Below are 20275 nucleotides of genomic sequence, written 5' to 3' on the forward strand. Positions count from 1 at the left end.
GAGAGGCTGTGGAAGACAATTAAGAATCTCAAGGGCTTACCCAGTTCTGTCTGTGCTGTCTTTTCAAGTAATACAGTTTTTTCCTGCATTATATGAAAAACATCCAGTTTTGGTCCCAATTAAGAACACAACTCTGTATAACTTGAACACAGATATGTGTTTAGTTTACTCTGAAAATGATTTCATTTTCTCTGAGTATATTTGGGGAGCAACTGGTAATATTAAAAAAAATCAGAACTAGAGATGTCACAGAACTAGGAGGAGATAAAACAACTGTAAAATAAAAAAAATTGTTCTGTTCATTGCCATCAGGACAAATCTATATATTATATCTCCTAAAAATAACATAACAGTAATATGTCAAAATTCAAGCAGAATAACAGAATAAACAGCACTGAGCATTTGTAAGGCAAAGTAACCTCATTAATAAGCTTCAATGATGAATGGAAAGAATTGTGAGATGGTATTGCTGCAATATGATTATGTAATATAATGCAAACATAGTTTATTTTTACATATTTTAACAATTCTGGACTAGCAGAGTAGCCAGGGCTCTCCAAAGAAACAGAACCAATGGGATGTACACACATAAAGGCATGTGTGTGTGTGTGTGTGTGTGTGTGTGTGTGTGTATAGGGAAAGAGAGAGAGAGAGAGAGAGAGAGATTTATTTTAAGGAATTGGCTAGTGTGATTGTGGGGGCTGGCAAATTGTAAATTTGTAGGGCTGGCCAGCAGTCTAGAAACTCTGGCAGGTGTTAATGCTATAGTGGTGAATCCAAAGGTTATCTGGAGGCACAATTCCCTTCTCCTCAGAAGATGTCCGTTTTTTCTCTTAACGACTTTAATAGATTAGATGAGGTCCAGCCACATTCTGGAGGACAATCTGCTTCATTAAACATTAATGATCTCTCAAACATACCTTCACAGCAATATCCAGACTGGTGTTTGACCAAGCAACTGGCCACTATAGCCTAGCCAACTTGACACACAAACTTAACCATCTCACAACTAGTGTATTCAAGCTGGCAGGAGTGCACCTGGACTAAATTGGTAGGAATAATAGAAAGACACCATTTGTAGGACAAGTAGACCAAGAGCAGTACAGCAAGGGGCCTCAGTGTGATAGTTGTTGAAAACTTCATTGTACTTATTTAAATAAGAAATAATTGACAAGTGCCAAGTTTCCCTTGATTTCATAGGTATTATTAAAACGAGGTATTCCAGGACCCCTGAGATTGACAAAACAAAGCCTTCTGTATCGTTGGTGACAGAGATGATTCAGCAGAGGAAGCTCCTATACAAATAACCCTAACTTCCTGCTCCTGCCACAGTTGGGTGTCTCAGGGGAAAGTCAGCTTTCATCATGAATGAGCCACTAGGGGACCCTATTTCTACTTGTCAAGGCAGAAAGTGTAGCATCTTCTTTCAACATACTGGTAGTGCAAAGAAGAAATTAAGATGATTTGCTAAAAGATTAGAGAGTAAATAATTCAAAACAGAACACCAAACTGACATACAAAAATGGAATATTTATCTTTTAAAAATACAACTTTGAACACGACTAACATCTCATTTACAAAGTATTTTCCAGAAATACTCTTCATTGGCTTTGCTTACTTAGTACATTCTTTTACTTTGAACCAAGACTCAAGGGAGGGCATGCTTGTGTCATAAGTACCAGCAACACCACAGAAGAAAGATCATCTCTGCCTCAGGATATTGGCCGCCAATCCTCAATCTTCCCCTCTTGTTTCCAACAAGCAGGACTTCCTGACCCGTCCATGTGCACTCTGCCATTGCAATCTGCTGGCGGACACCAGAGAGCTGGGGGTATCCCCGGCGATCGGCACTCCAGGTGGATCAGCTGAGTTATTTGCTGGAAGCCTCACACACTTGGGCTGGTTCATTACCAAGAGTTTTCTATGAAGACTTGTATCAACTCTTTGCAAACATTCAGCATGAAGTAAACATAATATTGACAGCAGTACACGGTTTGCAATTCAACATGCTGACAGCAGAAGAAAAGGGGCCAAAAGACTTTGTAAGAAGGTTAGAGGCAAAAGCATATTAAAATAAATGCCTTCTACTAATGTGTGTGTACCTGCATGTACACGTGTGCACACATGTGTTTTAATTCATAGAAAACTAAACATGTCCTCCTTTAACAGCAGACTACTTATAAGGTGATTCTGAATAGCACATACACATGCCAGTCATATTGGGCATTTGCTTTCTATGAATACATCTAGGTTTTTTTTTTTTTAATCTGATATATTAGAGAAAATAACTTTGGAACATTTGTCAACTTTTGGTTCACAGTAATTTTGCAAAAAGCCACAAACCATGCTTTGTCTTTTAAAAGGTGAACCTGGTCAGGTACCTTCTAGAAGATGCTGTGTTATTCATTTACTGGCTTCCTGGGGAGTGGAGAGGCAATGTCAGCCATTCCCCTTACCAGTAGCAACATTAATGTGAAGAGAAGTTTTGAAGCACAAATCACATACAAATCATCAAAACAATTCAGTTAACAGTGTTTACAAAAATACCAAACTCTACAGCAGTAGTACAGACACCGAAAACACCCCAAATACGCTTTAGCCACAGGCCTTTTTCAATACTATTAATAAAAAAAGACAACCAATTGACAGAAAGGGAGGAAGTTACAGCACTTGAGGCTTGAGTCCATTTCTTTTAGGGCCTGTAGCTCGAGGTGCTATTCTAGAATACTTATTTTAACTCAAAAGGTATTCCAGGAATGAACTGACAAATTGAAAGCAATTTCCACTTGAAAACCACGGAGAATACAAATCACTTTTAAGCTTGTCCAACACATATGTATTTGCAGGATCCCAGGGTGTTAGGCAAAGGGATTCAGGTCAATTTCAAGCCCTCAAAGCCACAGAATTTCCATCTCTTCTCCAGACTGGCTCCAACTCCAGTCATTTCCTGCTTGAAGGTGTGCTGGAGGCGGCTCATGAGACACTCCACGTCACTGGTGCAGATCTGGGGCACAGAAAGCAGGTCTCCATTCAAAAGCGGTTAGGTCCAGACAGAATCCACGGAGGGTTTGTTTTCTGCATCTCCTAACTGCTTTATTTAGGTAATAACTAACATACAACAGATTCGCCTATTTTATGTGTATAGTTTAATGAATTTTAGTAAATTTATACAGTTGGGCAACTATCACTGTTATTCAGTTTCAGAACATTCCATCACCCACAGAAAGTTCCCTCATGCCCCTTTGCAGTCCATTGTCACTCCCAATCCCTGACTCAGATTTTTTTTTTACTACGGTTTTGAATTTTCTAGAAATTTTATATATGTGTATTCATACAGTATGTATACAGTCTTTTGTGACTAGTTTCCTTCATTTAGCATGATGTTTTTGAGATTGATTGCCACTGAGCTTTCTAATGAAAAGAGCTGGTGTCAACTGTGCAGGGAGGTTTGGGTTTGTAGCCAGCTGAATGATAGCCGAACAGTGCTGGTCATGCTACGTGCAGGCCTACTGAAGCTCCAAAGCCTTCTGGGAGGGGAGGGGGGCAGAGCAGAGAGCAGAATTCTTCACACACGCATTGCTTTACAAAGGAAGAATGACAGAAATAAGGAGCTCTCTGTATTCCTACTTCTGTACATTATTTCTCTCTCTCCCCACTTCACACACACACTCCAATATAAAAACAAGAATGCGTGGACTCCTCTAGGACTCATTTCTGGTGGTCATCTTGACATTAGTATCAATCTTTGTAACTTTGAAACTGGGCAGTAGAGCTCAACTGAAGAGTACTAGCGATCCTGAGAGAAACCCGCAGCTGCTACCACACTGAACACTCCTGAAGCTGGAGCAGGGGAGCCCCAGTTCTGTTGACATCACTTCAGGCTCTCTTTGGGACATGCTGTCACTACTCTGGCAAGAAGCTGCTCAGGAGAAAATGGGCCTAAAGTAGGAGTGAGGTCATGCTTTCTGCCCAGTGCTAGGAGTAGACTGTAGCCAGTTAAGCATATTATAGAGTATGTCATATAGAACTGACTCTCCATTCCCAAACCCATAAATACGTTTATAGAAATACACATACGATCTAGGTGCAGCATATGTATAAAAGTTGGTCTGAGATAAGATATGCCAGACTGTTAACAGCGGTCATCCTTGAGGGGTGGGGCTGTGGGGAACTTTCACTTCCCCTTCACTATATTTCTAGGTTGCATACATTTTTAACATAGTGTGCATGCATTACTTCAACAGATTTTTAAGAAAGGGCCATATCATTTTTACTGACACATAGTTCAACTTCAAACCTCTTCAACCTAGCCCTGGGTCCTGGTACTCACATTCTATCCCTCCCTTTGCTGCCAAATGAGCTGTTTAATTGCAGAATGGTACCACTTCCCAGAGATAAATGAGGGGGAGCACTAGCTAGGACTAAAACAAATGCCACGAAGAGGATGCATCAGCATTGCTGGATTCCCAGGTGGGCAAGTGCCTCTGTTAAGAGGACATATGCTTACACAGCTTAATATTTTTGACATGCAACTATCAGAAATCTGCATTCCAAAGGCATATCTCCAGAGCCCCAGATCCTGTGATATACTGAATAAAATCCACGAGCAGGTTTAACTGAATGCAACTTCTGAAAAAAAATAATCATTAGTTTCTTCTGAGAGGTCAAGAGTCCCCTCCTGCTCCTGTGAAGTGCTCTGGACTTGCTAGGAAACTAACCCTCACTCCTGATGCTTTGTGAGGTCCCCCACAGAAAGGCATCCAGGGAAGGAAGTGGCCCATGAGATCAGTTGTGAGCGGAACTTGAGTCTGTGTTGCAGACTTACTGTTTCATCTGTTCCATTTTTACCCCTGCCTTGATTGTTTCAACATAGATAATGTCACTGGTGACAGTGATGACTTGAATAAGACTTTCGATACTGGGGGTGCCTGGATGGCTCAGTCGGTTAAGCACCTGACTTTGGCTCAGGTCATGATCATCAGGTCATGTTCATGGGTTCTAGCTCTGTGTCAGGCTCAGTGCTGACAGCTCAGAGTTTACTTGGGATTATCTCTCTCTCCCTGTCTCTCTGCCTCTTCCTAATTCTCTCTCTCTCAAAAATACACACTAAAAAAGACTTTCTATTCTGAACATTAACATTAGCTAGTGGCTAATGGCCCAGTGTAAAAGTTTGACTGGTGAGAGATACTGCTTCGTTTTCAGCTTATGATGTATCTTGGAAGTAGGGTGGCCAGTTCATTCAGGTTTGCTCACCACTTCCTGCTTCTGCCATTGGGAGTCCCAAGTCCTAGGAAACCCCTAGATCCCAGGCAAATGGAAACAGATGGTCACCCTACTTGCACGAGGGTGATTCTCACAGAATCACACTGAGAGACTAGGTGAGGGAAATTTCCTTAGAGCAATTACTAATGACTTACTTCTGCATGAAGAAAATACTCTACAGCCCCCTGCATGCCCATTTCAGGACCCCACATACCTTATTATCTAGACGGTGCAAGTAGGAACAGATGTATTCAATGCTTGCTCCAAATGGGTGGACATGAAGAAATGTGGAGATAATCCCTATAGCGACAATACCATGGAGGTTACACTTGACAATTATATTCTTTGAGATAAGAGCTAACTCGCATATACCACATACTACCTACTGGGCAATAGTCTACATTTATATATATTTTACTCATTTAATCTGTACAACAACACACTGCATATGCTGCCTGTCATGACATGGTATCAAATGTAGAAAAGCTGGCATGTAAGGTGTCCCTTCTTTCATTCATGATGGCTAAAGACCATTTGAGTTCTACCTTTCACAATGAATTTGGAATTTTTATAATGAATTTAGATTGTGCTGGGTTTTTGCAGTTCTTCTGCATAGTCTTTAAATTGGACTTGAGCCTCTTATGCATTAATAATATCGTGCTGTTCTGGTCAAAGTACAAATCAGATACTTTGGCTGATTTACTTCATGCCTCTCACAAGAGAATCTGCTGATTATATTTGGTTTTATTCTGTGAGTAGCTCTGTAAAGAAAAGCCAAAAATTTTACTCACTCAAATGGTCACTAGCATTTTGTTTGTGCTTAGGGTACTAAATCACTCAAAGTAACACATTTTCTACAGAATTTTACAGTTTCCAGGAATCTGCACAGATTCTATTGGGCATAACTCTGGGGTGACTGGCAGCTCTCCACACCGCCTTGACTGTTCTGGACATCACGTTAACTGTTCTAATACTTCTTTCCCTGGCAACAGGTAGGATATAAATTGTTCAAAGGACTACTATTTCTTTCCTTAAATTTTTTGAATTTATCTAAATAGACCCAGAATTGTAAAGAATATCACAAGTTTGAGTTGTAGCTTGAGGTTCAAATCAGTTATTTGTGAAAATCCTCCTAATATCAGAGAGCAAGGAGGTGGGTTGGGGGATCCAGGAGGACCCGGTTAATCTGTTTGAAATGAAACAGGTGCTATTACTTATAACACTACGTTATTCTTTTTTTTTAAATTTTTATTTATTTATTTTTTATTAACAGTTTATTGCCAAGTTGGTTTCCATATAAGACCCAGTGCTCTTCCCCACAAGTGTCCCCCTCCATGAGTCTTGAATACTGAAAACAAACTGAGGGCTGAAGAGGGAGGGGGAAAGGGGAAGGGGGTTGATGAACACTACGTTATTCTTAAATGACACAGTAAATTGAATTGCTATACCCTGACTCAAGCTGAGAAACTTGAATTCTAAGGAAGATAGCCCATGTCTAAAGGAATAGGTGCTATGGCCAAGACAGGCTGTCTGTCAGATGCTGAGAAATAACTCCATAGGTTTCAAAGCACTAAGCAGTTTTTGTGAGTTCACACCCAAACAACCAATTTAAAAAATAGATTTTCCTTTCTGTCAGCCCAAGACTACACTCTTTAAAAAATAAAACAAAAAACACTTATCTTGAGAATCTTTGCTTCTAGAACTATCCATTCATGGAGGCTTCCTTCTACCCCCAGCTCTTCTCTGACAGGTCTCCATATTGCCTTGCCAATTTGTTAAAGAACTTTGAGTTGTAAAATGGAAATAAGTTGTCACGTTTCTTGAGGATTCAATGGCAGATCCTCCAGAGCATCTTTATTAACATATCAAAGTGTCAAATCTGACTACAATATCCATTACCAAAGAAGGCAGATAAATCTTTAGGATGCGCAGAAGCCAATCAGAGGGGAAAACTTCTGAGGTTGGGGTGGGACCACTGTGGGGCTCAGCTTCCTAGAAGTCAGGTGGGATGATCTGTTGACACCCAGTACCTGTCCCTTGGGAATGACTGAACATTTTAGAACTTCAATCTGGTACTGTTCTCCAAATGGAGTACCTAGTCAACAAGCATCTGTGCAGAGTGCACTGAGGGCTTCCTATGGGCTGTGCACTGTGCCCAGTGATACAGATGAATTACTGCATTTAATACTTGCAGCTGCCCAGTGAGATAGGTAATATTATTATGTCCATTTTGCAGATGGAGGAACTGAAGCTCAGGAAGGAAATGGTAGGGTCAAACTGGAAACCAAGTCTGTCTGATTCTTTGACTGTTTTTTTTATCCTGACTCTGTGAATGACTTTTTATATAATTAAAGAAATTCTAGCATTTATCTCATCAGAGTCCATCAGGGTCTAACATTCCACAGACAGTCTGTGGAATCATCTGCCTATAACCTGGAAAAGAAAACTTCAGAGAGGCCCACACTGTCTCTGGAGGCTCATCTGGAAAACCTCCCTGCCAAAGGAGTCTGCACCATAACCCTGAGTGGAATGAGGGGGCCCAGCTATCCTTGCATAGAGATTTAAAAAATCTATGTGTTTCTCCAGCAGACCCCCTCTTGTGATTACACTCACACATTTGATGTGCCTATGATCCCCAGAGCTTGAGGAGGACTGGGAGCTGTTGTTACCATTTTTACAGTCTATACTTATTCTTATCCTGTTGTCTGTAGGACTCTGTGTCCCTGCAATGTCATGCTTCCTACATGCTTGGAGTATATATTCATCTTAGGTAAAACCCTTCTGCCCTCCACCATTGCCAATACATCGGATGTGTGTGTTAGCTTCCTTACCCACAAGCAATGCTTCACGTTCAGATTTGATAGGACTGCTGTTCAGGGTCTTCTCGAGAGGGTAGTCACTATCCTGGCTTGATGTACATAGTCTAGAAGCACAGCTTTCCTGTGGGAATAATATGCTTCCTGGGTCAGTTCATCTTACTGGGTAATAGGCTTGGATTCAATTATGCAACAGGGAGCTTCTTAATGTAGTACCCCAAAAGCAATACTGCATAATTTTGATTATTGAATGAGAGAGAAATAGCATTAATTTATGCAAAAGCATCAAAGATTTCCAAAACTTCTTAATATGGCTCCAAAACACAGAGAAATTTAGACATTCATCTTCACCAGGTTTTTCCCCCTGCCTTCAACATTCTTGACGCCAAACAGGTAATCTAGGGGAACCAGACCTAAACATCTATTGTCTACTAGATGCCAGGCACTATTAGTTATGTATTACCCCCATTCTACAAACGAGGAAAGTGAAGCTCAGGTAAATTAGGTAAGTTGCTCAAGATCACATTTCTAGGAAGTGGTAGAGCTTAGATTTCATGCCAGGCCATCTACTGTTCAAAGAACTGTTCTTTTTAATTTTAGATCTACACTTTGCATCCCTGAGTCCCATCTCTGAGTCGAGAATCTACAGTATAGCTAATCTACTCTCAGATAATAAACTCTTGACTTTTGAACTAAAAACTAGAGCTTCTATTTATTATCAGCTCTGTCTTCTCTCTGATAAGGACATTATCAGTTAGGATATTCCCGACTTTACATCAAAAAATGACCATGATCAAAATATCATTACTCAAGTGGCTCTCTTTGTTGTTGAGAGTTTTCTCCTTCTGAGCACAGCTGGTATGCATTATAAGAGATACTCAGGTAAAACTCATGACCAGTTATCAAACTGAAAAATACCACCAGAACTTTCATGGATCTTTCTTTCTCTCTTTGGGCACTGAGAACATCTTTTCTGTATTATAAATGTGAAGGAAGAGCCTTGGGAAGAAGGAATAAAAAAATCACTGCTTTGGTCTTAATACTCTTAGAAAAGAAAATGCTGGGGAAATCCTCCTGGGTGGGGCAGATCATGGCTGACTCAAATGCTTGGTCACTTCTTCCCTTCTGAAAGCCATCAGCATGGACAGGATTCCTTCTGTTTTCTTTAATGATGACTTCAAATCTTCTAGGATGTTGCCCCTGAATGAAATGAATGGTCTATGCTGCAAGACAGGTTGTTTTGTGGATTTACAGGCTTCCTAGCTGTAGTCAGAAGGGAAGCCTTTCTTGATGACCTCAATCTTTGGCCTTTAGAATCCAATCCAGGCAGTAACCATCATGCCAAGTTTGATTTAAAATATTGGTTCAATTCTAAGCCATGGGTTGTACATCTGCTTCTAAGCCCCTTAAAACATTGAACGATCCAGTAAGCCATTTCTTACGTGTGAGAATTTAACAGATTGGGGTTGATTTAAGATGTAAAGGCATCCTGAGAAGCCTTACCCATCTTGAATAGAAATGTAGCCTTACTGAAACCCGACTTCAATTTTATTATACCTTGCATTTAATAAATTAGAAGGTATATTGGAGGGATGCTTATCACCTTGAATTTTACTGTCAGATTCAAAGAGCTAGCTTTCTGCAGTAAGATAGACGGAAGTCACACTGTTATACGGCACACCACTGAGAATAACTCACACTATGGTTTGCTGTCAAGAAATCCAAACAAAAACCAAAGAGATCCCTCCTCACCAAAACTTATTGCCTTCCTTTCAATCTAAAATTATTTTTGCAGTCTGATGTAATGGTGCTTTGCTTCCTAACCTAATTGTGTCAGCATGAAATATTTGGTCACAAATCAGATTCCCAGAGAAGAACATTTTATAATGAACTGTCATGACAGTTCTCTGAAAGAAGCTTTGCTTACAGTAACAGGAAAAAAAAACCATTCTGACTCACATTTTCCTGATTATCAGTTGGATCTCTTTCCTTCTCCTTTTTAGTGTCCACTTTGTGGTATTTTCAGGTTCAGAATGGAAAACAGACTTAGACACAACATGTTACGTTTCTTCTATGCCATTTGACCTCTTGTTTCTTTAAATGAAATACTTTACAAAGCAGAAAGTGGCTTACACTAAAGTGCTAAAAATGACCTTACACTAGAAATGCCCTTAATTTGTTGTGTCAATCCCAAAGAACGGTTCTAAGTATAATACCACTGGCATAGCCTCATGCCTATCTTCTGGTTACGCATTCCATCTTACGCAAGAAGCGAAATAGCTATGTAGCAGCTCTGAAACACTTCAGCAGCTCGGAAAGGATGAGGAAATTTCTGCTACACAGAGCAGTGTTGGCACTTTTCAATTAAATGCTTGATAAATGAATTTCTCTGGGATTGTGCTCGTTTCTTTAATAGCACCCACAAAACTGGAAAGTGAGCTGGTTTTATGAAGTGGAAGAATTAAAAGCATATTGCAAATAGCCTCCAGAAAAAAAAAACCACTTTCAATCATTTGTTTCAACTACACCAAGACTGTCAGTTCTTTTTTTTTTTCTAAGGCTGCCAGTTCTTAACGGCACTCTGGGGAAAGTCACTATACTGGGCAAACACACCCAGGGCCTTCAAACACTGCACCGTCCTGAGCTGAGCACAGGAGATAAAAAGCACCAGCTCTTACGGAGCAGTAGCATTGCTGATTTCTGGTTCTTGGTCTAAGCTCCTAATCTCCTCCTTCTCACACATTAAAATCAGGCAGTTATGCTCAATGGGCCTTTCTTTTCAGAGGTTAGCTTCAGTTGGATGTTCTGGCATACAGACGATTAGAGAGAGGTATGGGTGGGAGACACCGTCCGTAGACTTTACACACCTTACATAGACTGGGCACCGGATTTATGTTTGTGACACATTAATCGATTCAGATGTCAGTAGACTCCCTAAGAGGCCTTCATTGGCAGTTCTTAAGGCTGCAAAGTCCCATTTTACCCTTCCATGTTGCTATTATCTAGCTTTAGAATATTATTTTTATTTATTTTCCACACAATTTCTCTCCTTCTGGTTTTGGCTATTTCATCTGCAGCTGCTCATTATTACACTAGATGGAGTGTCTGTAACGAAATGCCAGTGTTCTAGTTGTACTTGCGTTTCTTCCTTTAATGAAATGTTTCATTAAAGGTACTATTGTCACATAAGTTTTCTGTGTTGCTGTTTGCTTGGTAGGATGAAGCCAGAATGAGGTGTACACCATGGTCTTCCCCAAGAAGGAAAGACTGAGTAATTGTAGGGATGGACTAACTTTTTATTTATTGAAAAGTACACTCTCCAGAATCCTTAGATATGCCAAGGACTCACATCTAAAGACTGAGCCCTTCATTCAAGAATTACCCCCAGAGACGGGGCTTTTAATTCCCACTCAGCCAAGCATTCCACATTGATTCCTACTGCAGTAACTTCCAGGGCATTTTCACTGTCACCGAAAAGGGGTGGGGGGAAGGGCAAGGGAACAGGCTCACTTAGAACTGATGTACCTTTTCTTTAAGGCTTTCCAACATTTTTTCCACTTGTAACTTGTCATCTTTGACTTTTTCAAGTTCAGCTTCTTTCCTTTTATATTCCTCTTGGACTTTGAGTAGATGCTACAAGAAAAACAAAAAACAGTCAAGTCTTCAGGAGTCACATTCAGTTAAAAACCATGGTTGAAGTTAGATAATAGACTGGCCTGCTTCACTTCCTCCCAGCCCACACAATCATTTCTCCATGCAGAGATACCGAAGGGAAAATCAAGGTACTTTTTACTTAAAGTTATTTTATCTAGCTCTTAGGACCTTCCTTTGCATTTATTTATATTTTAGAAAGTGTCTGAGAAACTAATTGCTCTAATCATTTAAGTTTCTTATTCCAGCCAGGGCTAAGGATATGGTGTAGTTAATCCCATGTGGACAGTATCTTGATTGCTGCATAGAGCTTAATGTTGTAAAGCAGCCTTTCAAATAGCCATTTTCCAAGCCTAGTTCAATTTCTGTGAGGCAAGTAGTAGAGAATCCACATTTCACAAAGGTTTGTTTCCATATCAGTAGGCAAGGAACTGGATTGATCATTGCTAATGATGACAAAAATAGTATTTATTTAGCATCTAACATGTGTCACACATTGTGGAAAAGGTTTCATATATGTGACTTCATATGAACCTCAAGCAACCCTATGAAATAATCCTGAGAATTACAGAGGTTCAGTGCTTTGCCTAAGGCCATTCAGATAGCAAGTGGCAGAGTCAAGATTTAAACCCACTATGTTAGACAGTACTTCTTTTGGGTATAAGATAGGAGAACTTTGATCTTGCTTACAAGGCTGTTTTCCAATAAACAGTAATCAAAATGAGTGAAATTAATTTGTCAGGATGTAGAGACCTAATTTTCTCAGAGGCCTCTGAAGTGATGAAATGAAAAAAATAGTTCATCATCTTTAAATTGTATTTAAATAGCAGAACGGTCCTTATATGGAATGGTTTCAAAATCAAGGCAGGAGGGAAAAACAACAACAAAAATGTTTCCAAAGTTTTGCTTTTCAGAGGCTTGCAAAAGACTGCTGGAAGAGCTAAAAGACACAGTACAGTGTATGTTGTCAAAATTATTTGAAGTCTAGCTGAGGAGATGCATTTTTTTTGTGGAAAGATCTCTGATATAATTTACATGTCCTAACTAAATTCCATATTGACAGGAAAAGGAAGGTAAGCATTACATCACACATTTTGCTAACAGAAAAGGTGAAATATTAATGTGATATTGCTTGTCACACAGCAAGCCAGTGGTAGCAGAAGTAACAGGAACAAGAGGCTCTTCTTGCCGGAAGAGGCTCCTTATTCACAATTTGATTTCCAACCAGCAATAAGCTTTGCCCTAGATAATTTCAAGGTATATAATTAAAAAAATTATTACTCAATTTAAATTGTAAGGAAAAAGTAGGCAAGACTGAAGAGGCTAGTACCCTTAATCAGAAATACTACTCCTTTTTTATGATGAGAACAGATATTGATATCTTTTTAATTGTAGGGTCACTATGGTGGTGGCTACATAAAACATTTAGACGTTGAGCATCTATTACACAATGCTGTATTTGAATGCAATTCCAGTTGGATGCACCTATTTACTTTTTATACTTGGAATAATGTACAGGTAAACTCATTCACATAAATGACTGTGAAAACAAACCACAACAAAATAAAAGCAAGTTGGTGTTATGTGCCCAAAGCATTGGTCCTGAAAAAGCAAGGGTAGGAATCCTGCCATTTCTCCCAAAAGGCTGTATTTTCCAGCACTGGATCAAGTAAATACTTCTTCACCAGCACTTTTCATATCTAAGTAAGTGAGGTTCTTCATAAAGACCCTGAGGCCCTGTACAGATCCCAAAGTACCTTCTGAAGCTTAAAGATTAGATTATGTTCTTTGTAGTTTTATTGTTAAGTGTTTCTCACTGAATCTTCATTCTTTGAAAAGTGGTAACCCACGGCTACCTCTGTATTGGCCAGAATATTTCATTAACGACCACCTATGATCCCTTCCTCAGCTCTGCTAGAGAACAGGCTGTCAAGAAGAAGAAGAGGTTTGCTATCCTATTTGCTTGAGAGGGACCCTCGTCCAGGTGAGGAGCTGGTGCCAGCCTTCCAAAAAGCTCAGAAAACCAAGGGCCTTTACCTGTTGCATTCCTTGCAGGGCTTGCTGCAGGAGTTTCAGCTGCTGCTCCTTGTTCGGGTCATCCTCTCTGTGGGCTTTGCCCTGCTCTTGCTTCAGCAGTTCTACCTCATTCCGGTAGGCATCGAGCTGCCAACGGAGGCTGTCATTTTCTTCCTTCAGAGTTTCTGCCTGTGACACTAAGGCTGAACAATCAATATAAAGTCGAACACCTGTATATCCACACTCTTTGTGGTTCATCTCGGTACCATGAAAACTTAGTATTTTTTAGTTGACATGTAGAAAAAGTCTCTTGAGCAACTTAGGTTTGAGTTGCCCATGGCAGCAAGAGATAGACACAAAAGCCCACGAACCATTTTTGTAAATGAACACAGGAGAACATACTGAAGTCATTGTCATGTTTTCCTATTCGTCACCCCAAATACAACCATGATGTTTCCAGCTACCATTGGTTATTTTTATTTGGGAGGCAGCAAATGATCAGAGCTCTGTCATAAGAGAGTACAAGGCTAATTGTCTTGAACTGACGACTGTCCACAAAATCATTTTGCTGGCAGTTGTTTTTAAAAATGTAGTCTTGCCTGTCTTCCCAAGGAAAGGCAGATGTAAAAATTAAGACATAAGACTTCTGGTTTCTGTTCTGGTGTGTAAGGAGTTTACAATTCATCATTCTATCCTAATGATAAGTAAAAAGCTGAATAAACCGAAAGATCAACAACTCTCCTGAGATCCATCAGAGAAGTGAAGTTACAGGGCCAGTTGCTGGCCCTGAAGCTGGACAGATAGGTGAATAGAGAGAATCACAAGTTACCAGGCTGAAAACCTATGAACCGAAAGATCCACAGGAACCAGTGGCAAGCAAGAAAACCTAAATTGTAATTGGCTAATTGCTGGAGGCTCAGTGTGGACAACTCTGAGATTTGAAACGTCCAGTGGCACCCAGTCATAGTGAGGTCTCAATACTTCACTGACTTTTATCTCTAGGAATACAGCCAAGTCTTTGCAATGAATATTGGAGAAAAATCCCCTTGTGCTTCCATTGGAGGGTGGGGAAGAAGAAACCATTATGAAATATACCAGAGCATTCTGTTCTTTTTAACAAGGCCTGCCTTCAGAAGAAATTATTTTAAGAGGGCCTAATCTGCTAGGGTATTACGAGAGCTTAATTGACCTGGAGAAGTGAAATACACAAATATAGCCCCCTCCAGCCATCCTGCCCCAATTAAGGTGGGGGTGGGGAGAAAAAACTGATAAACACTTGTGAAGTTCACAGTCCAGAGGTATATGATCACTAAAAGACTGAGATAAAATCACAGGACTATAGAATGCTTCCCATACTTTACTGCCACACTGCTAAAGTCCTATTTACTACAGTTTTTTTCACCTAGTCCATCCTGTCCAGATTTCAACAAAAAATTACAAGGTGTACTAAAAGGTACAAAAACACAGTTTGAAGAGACCAAACAGGGATCAGAACAAGAGTCAGATATAGCATGCATGTTGGAATTATCAGACCAGGAATGTAAAACAACTATGATTAGTATGCTAAGACCTTTAATGGGAAAAGTAGATAACATGCAAGAACTAATGGATAATGTAGACAGAGAGATGGAAATTCTAAGAAAGAATCAAAAAGAAATGCTAGAGATAAAAAATACTGTAACAGAAATGAAAAATGCCTTGTATGGGCTTATTAAAAGACTGGACATGTCTGGCCAAAGAATCTCTGAGCTTGAGGATATGACAATAGAAACTGCCCAAACTGAGAAGCAAAGAGAAAAAAGCCTGGAAAAAAGCCCAAGCAAATATCTATGAACTATGGGACAACCACAAAAGATATACATAATGAGAATATTAGAAAAGAATGAAAGAAAGGAACAGAGGCAATAGTGAAGCATTAATGGGTGAAAACTTCCCCAAATTATTACCAGGGAATTCAGAGAACATCATACAGGATAAATGCCAAGCAATTAGACCTGAAGACACCTCAGCAAAGATATTATCAATAGCAAGTAAGCATCATCAAATATCAGATGTCATACATCATTAGAACATTACAAATTAAAATAACAATGAGATACCACTACACAACTATTAGAATTGGGAAAACCCAAAACAATGACAACACCAAGTGCTTGCCAGGATCTGGAGCGAACAAAAACTCTCTTTCCAGGAGGTCACTTGTTGGGATGAGCACTGGGTGTTGTATGTAAGTGATGAATACTGCATTCTACTCCTGAAACTAATACTACATGGTATGTAAACTAACTTGAATTTAAATAAATAATGTACTCTAAAAAAAGAAACAAAACCCCCCTCTCTCTTTCACTGCTGGTTATTGCCATTGCTGGTCTTTCATTCAGGCACATTGGAAGATACTTTGGCAATTTCTTATAAAACTAAATATACTCTTAGCATACAACCAGCAAATGTAGTCCTTTGTATTTACCAAGTGAACTGAAAACCTATGTCCCCACAAAAATATGCACAAGGATTTTATAGCAGAATTATTCTGGCAATTTTCTAATTGCCCAAATTTGGAAACAACTGCAATGTTCTTTAGATTAATGGATAAACAAACTGTAGTACATCCAGAAATGGAATATTATTCAGTGCTAAAAAGAAATGAGTGATCAAGCCAACAGATTTGGAGAAAATGTAAATACGTATTACTAAGTGAAAGAAGCCTATTAAAAAGGCTACATAACTTATGACATTCTGGCAAAGGCAAAATGATGGAATCTGTAAAAAAAAAAAAAAAAAACCACCCCCTAACCTGGTTGCCCGGGGTTGAGGAGGGTAGGGAAAGATGAATAGGCAGAATACAGAGGATTTTTAGAGCAGTGAAACTATTCTGTTTCATACTATAATGGTGGATACACACATTCTAAACATTTTCTAAACCCATAGAATGTATAACACCAAGAGTGAACCCTAGTGCCAACTATGAACGTGGGGTGATAATAATGCATTCAATGATTGTAACCAATATACTCATGTTGTGTGGGCTGTCAATAGTAGGGCAGCTGTATGTGTGGAGGGTAGAAACAGGGTGTTTAGAAGCCCTTTACTTCTTGTTCAATATTGTTGTAAATCTAAGACTGCTTTAAATATTAAAAATTAATTAAAAACCCCTAAAACACATGAGGAAAACTTGGTTAACTTTATTTACGGGTATGGCAAAATTTTCAAGGACAAAGATCACAAAAGCTATTTCAAAATATTTAATAAGAGGATTTTCATTCATTCAACAAACACTGAGTACCTTCCCTGTACTAGGCTTATGATAATGATAAAAAATGAGGTTCCAATAACTTCTGTGGTTTACAGTCCAGATTAATGGAAACGTTTGTAGTTTATTTCATTTTTGATTCCTAACACAGGATAAAGCCCAGAAAAGAGACATAAAAATGGATCAAAATTACAAGCCTGTATACTAAGCATATAATCATGTTAAAAGACAACTTGTCAAAGATGTGGATTTTTTCAGCTACTTATGGGGAGGGATTTTGTGCAGAAGAAAATAAAAGAAAGTCAATAGAAATCAAATCTTCATGATTAGGTATAAGTGGTAGAAGAAGAGTTTTCTAAAGGGATTTCAAAGGCAAGATTCATTCTGTATATTATAAATGGAAAGAAGTTGTGCTTTACAAATATGAAATATAGAGAAGAAACCCACATTCTGAGTGTGAAAATACCCCCTATTCCTAAAAGGAAGCTGCTTGTGGTGGTGAGGGCATGCTTTCAACCTTAGGGTTTTCCTAAAACAATCAGGTTTCAGTGTAGGCTGATGTGATCAGATTGTCTATCCAAATTAGAGAGTGGCAACACTTCCTATTACATGCTGTCAGCGTCCACATTTGATTTCTGTGGATGGCTATGTAATTATCCTGATATGGCAGTTTTAAACCTTGCATTTTAGTTCTAAAAAGAAATAGTTCTAAAAAGTTCCAAAAAACTTTTGGCATGACACCTTGATTGTACTTTTGGTTTTATTACTGATTTTAATTTTTGCTGTAATCATACAGCCTTTGTGTCTTTGAAGAGAAAGCAGAGGGTTGGGGTCCCAGCAGCTGGGATGCTTGTCGTGGGACAAGCTTCCCTCACAATCACAACACCAAAAGAAGATGCTAAACGTCAAGACGACTGTATGTAGGAAACTGTATGGCAAAAGGGCCATTAGCTATCTGCCAAACGGGAAGAAATATTTGATTTGCTTGCTGGGTCAGTACCAAGGATAGCATCTTGAGCTGGAGTTCTGCCGAATAACATAGAGGCTACTCTGTAAATCAAGTGACTGCTACAGATAGATAGTCATTTATTTTTGCTTTGGTTTGCATGTTTGTCTGCTGGCAAGCCATCCAGCTCAATACTAAATAGTGATATTTCATCTTCTTCCTTTTGTTTCTTCTTGTACTGCAGGCCAGTGATGATGCTCATGTCTTACAAGTCATGTGGAGAAACATGGAAGAGAAAAGGGCAGCGATCCAGGAGCATGGTTAGAGGCATAGTCTCCAGTTTAAAAGTGAAAATATTTTCCCTCTGAGCAAATGAGGAGAGACCGCTTCTCTCTCGGGGGAAAGGGCATGCTGATAAGCAGAGATAGATACCTGCAGCCAAGTGGGAACAGATAATCATCTCCTCAGTTTGGACCTGTCACTAAGCAAAAGAGAATGTGATCTCCTTTAATGCCATCAGGGCACCTTACCTATGAGATGTATTTCCCGCTCTCTGAAATGAGGGTTTTTGTCATTTTAATGAGGACACCAAGACTTTACTTTCACAGACAATATTAATTGGGCCCATTTCTGAAGCTGGAGTTCTTTGTTCATTGCCAGAACATTGAAAAGTTCAATATTACCTTTTAATATGTTTGAGTAGGAGAATCCATCAGTCTTGATACTAAAAAGCATAGTACAGTGAATTTATTCATATCTTCCCATCATTAGTTCTCAGCTGCTCCTTTTTGACTATTTCCTATATGGGAAAAATGTTTCTCTTTATGGGGATTGCTCCTCAGATCTGAAGACTGTGAGTTCATCATGGCAATATAAAAGTACGAAGGCAGCTGTGAACTCCTCTTTTTAGAGGAGCCGCTCAGAGAAAAATCCCAGATACGTTTTTCTATAACAGAAGATCTGAAAGGGTTTTGTACCATTAAAAAATTAACGGATAAGTTTCTTCGGTGTTGCAAAGAACAATAATTTTAATGGAAATAAATTCAGGGGGTTGGCCACCCTCACAAAGCAGCATTACAAGAGATGCTTACAAAATGTTACCAGATTATTGAAGGAGGATGTTTAACAAATGTTTCCAAATTATAGAAGGGAAACTGTGCAACATTCCTCTGAAGCTTCACATAAAACGTTTGAGCTGGAGTAATTCACAAAGAAAAAATGCCAAAAAGGGCAATTTTCTGTTTTTTTTCTTTATTTTATTTTTTTAATAGTTTATTGTCAAATTGGTTTCCATATAACACCCAGTGCTCTTCCCCACAAGTGCCCTCCTCCATCACCACCACCTCCTTTCTCCCTCCCCCTCCCCCTTCAACCCTTGGTTTGTTTTCAGTATTCAATAGCCTCTCAGATTTTGCGCAAAAAGAGGGAGATGATAGGAGTAGTTGCAGGCTAGTGCAGGCAAAAGTTGAAGTGAGTTTCCTGACCTCCCAAAGCTTTGCTTTCCTTACCTCTGCAGGTCATTGCTCCAATGAGGCTCCTGCCAGTATGGATGCACCAAGGGCTTTGTTGTTTCTCCTCTGAGATCTCTAAATTCCCCTCTCAAAGCCAGTATCTTCATCTGTCAGTTATCCCACTGCCCCTCTTCACCCCAAGACTGCTCTCGTTCCTTGCTAGGACCGTTAATCTCTTGAAGTGGCCTACTTCATCTAGTCCATTAATTATTTTATGGCCAAACAGATTCCACTGCAAAGTCCTTGGTACCCTGTATTCCTTCACCCTCCTGAAAATCTCTGACCAGTCTTAACATGCCAGTTCCTAGTTTATGGCCACTTGACTCAACTTTCTCTGCACCTTATCCTGGGTGGCAGAGGACTCTTATAGAAAGTTGTGGAGCTGAGCAGTCCTGGTCAATATTGACTCATGTTGGTCTTTGATGCTGGGTCTCTGACCTCTCACTGATTTCTTCCTTTCGTCCTGCCCAGGGCCTTTATTCCAGGTTTGCTCCTGCCTCTTCATGGACTCTTTTCCAAATCATTTCCCTAATCAAGGGTTGACCAATCTCTTGCTTTATGGAGAAGCATGGGATGCATATATACTTTTAGCTTCACCTCTCTTATCTCAGAGGAAGAGGATTCTTGCTTCTCTGAAGAAAACTCCACCTGAATTTGGATCACTTCCCTTTCTCCTCCAGGATTACACTTCCATAATTACTCATAAGTACTCTTTCATTTTCAAGCATCTTCAACCTCTCTCCATGGCCTCCTTTCCTTCTATTGAACAACAAACAACTTAACTTTAACTTTGTTACCAATTCCAGTTACCATTTATAATGCC

At 39.5% G+C, this 20275-nt stretch overlaps 1 protein-coding gene across 5 annotated transcripts in view; it reads right to left on the minus strand.

Annotated features, from left to right (window-relative positions):
- Positions 1-1510: 1510 nt before the first annotated feature.
- ENOX2 (ecto-NOX disulfide-thiol exchanger 2) overlaps positions 1511-20275 on the minus strand; it is a 249160-nt gene continuing 230395 nt past the window's right edge. For all 5 annotated transcript variants that reach the window (XM_029930552.1, XM_029930555.1, XM_029930553.1 and 2 more), the window contains 5 exons: positions 13767-13948; positions 11604-11711; positions 8094-8202; positions 5477-5562; positions 1511-3004 (listed from right to left, as the gene is read on the minus strand). In XM_029930552.1, the coding sequence (XP_029786412.1) occupies positions 2873-3004; positions 5477-5562; positions 8094-8202; positions 11604-11711; positions 13767-13948 (617 nt within the window). In that variant the 3' untranslated portion in view covers positions 1511-2872. The remainder of the gene's footprint in view (positions 3005-5476; positions 5563-8093; positions 8203-11603; positions 11712-13766; positions 13949-20275) is intronic.

The sequence above is a fragment of the Suricata suricatta genome, chromosome X, assembly GCF_006229205.1.
Source record: "Suricata suricatta isolate VVHF042 chromosome X, meerkat_22Aug2017_6uvM2_HiC, whole genome shotgun sequence".
Classification (NCBI taxonomy): domain Eukaryota; kingdom Metazoa; phylum Chordata; class Mammalia; order Carnivora; family Herpestidae; genus Suricata; species Suricata suricatta.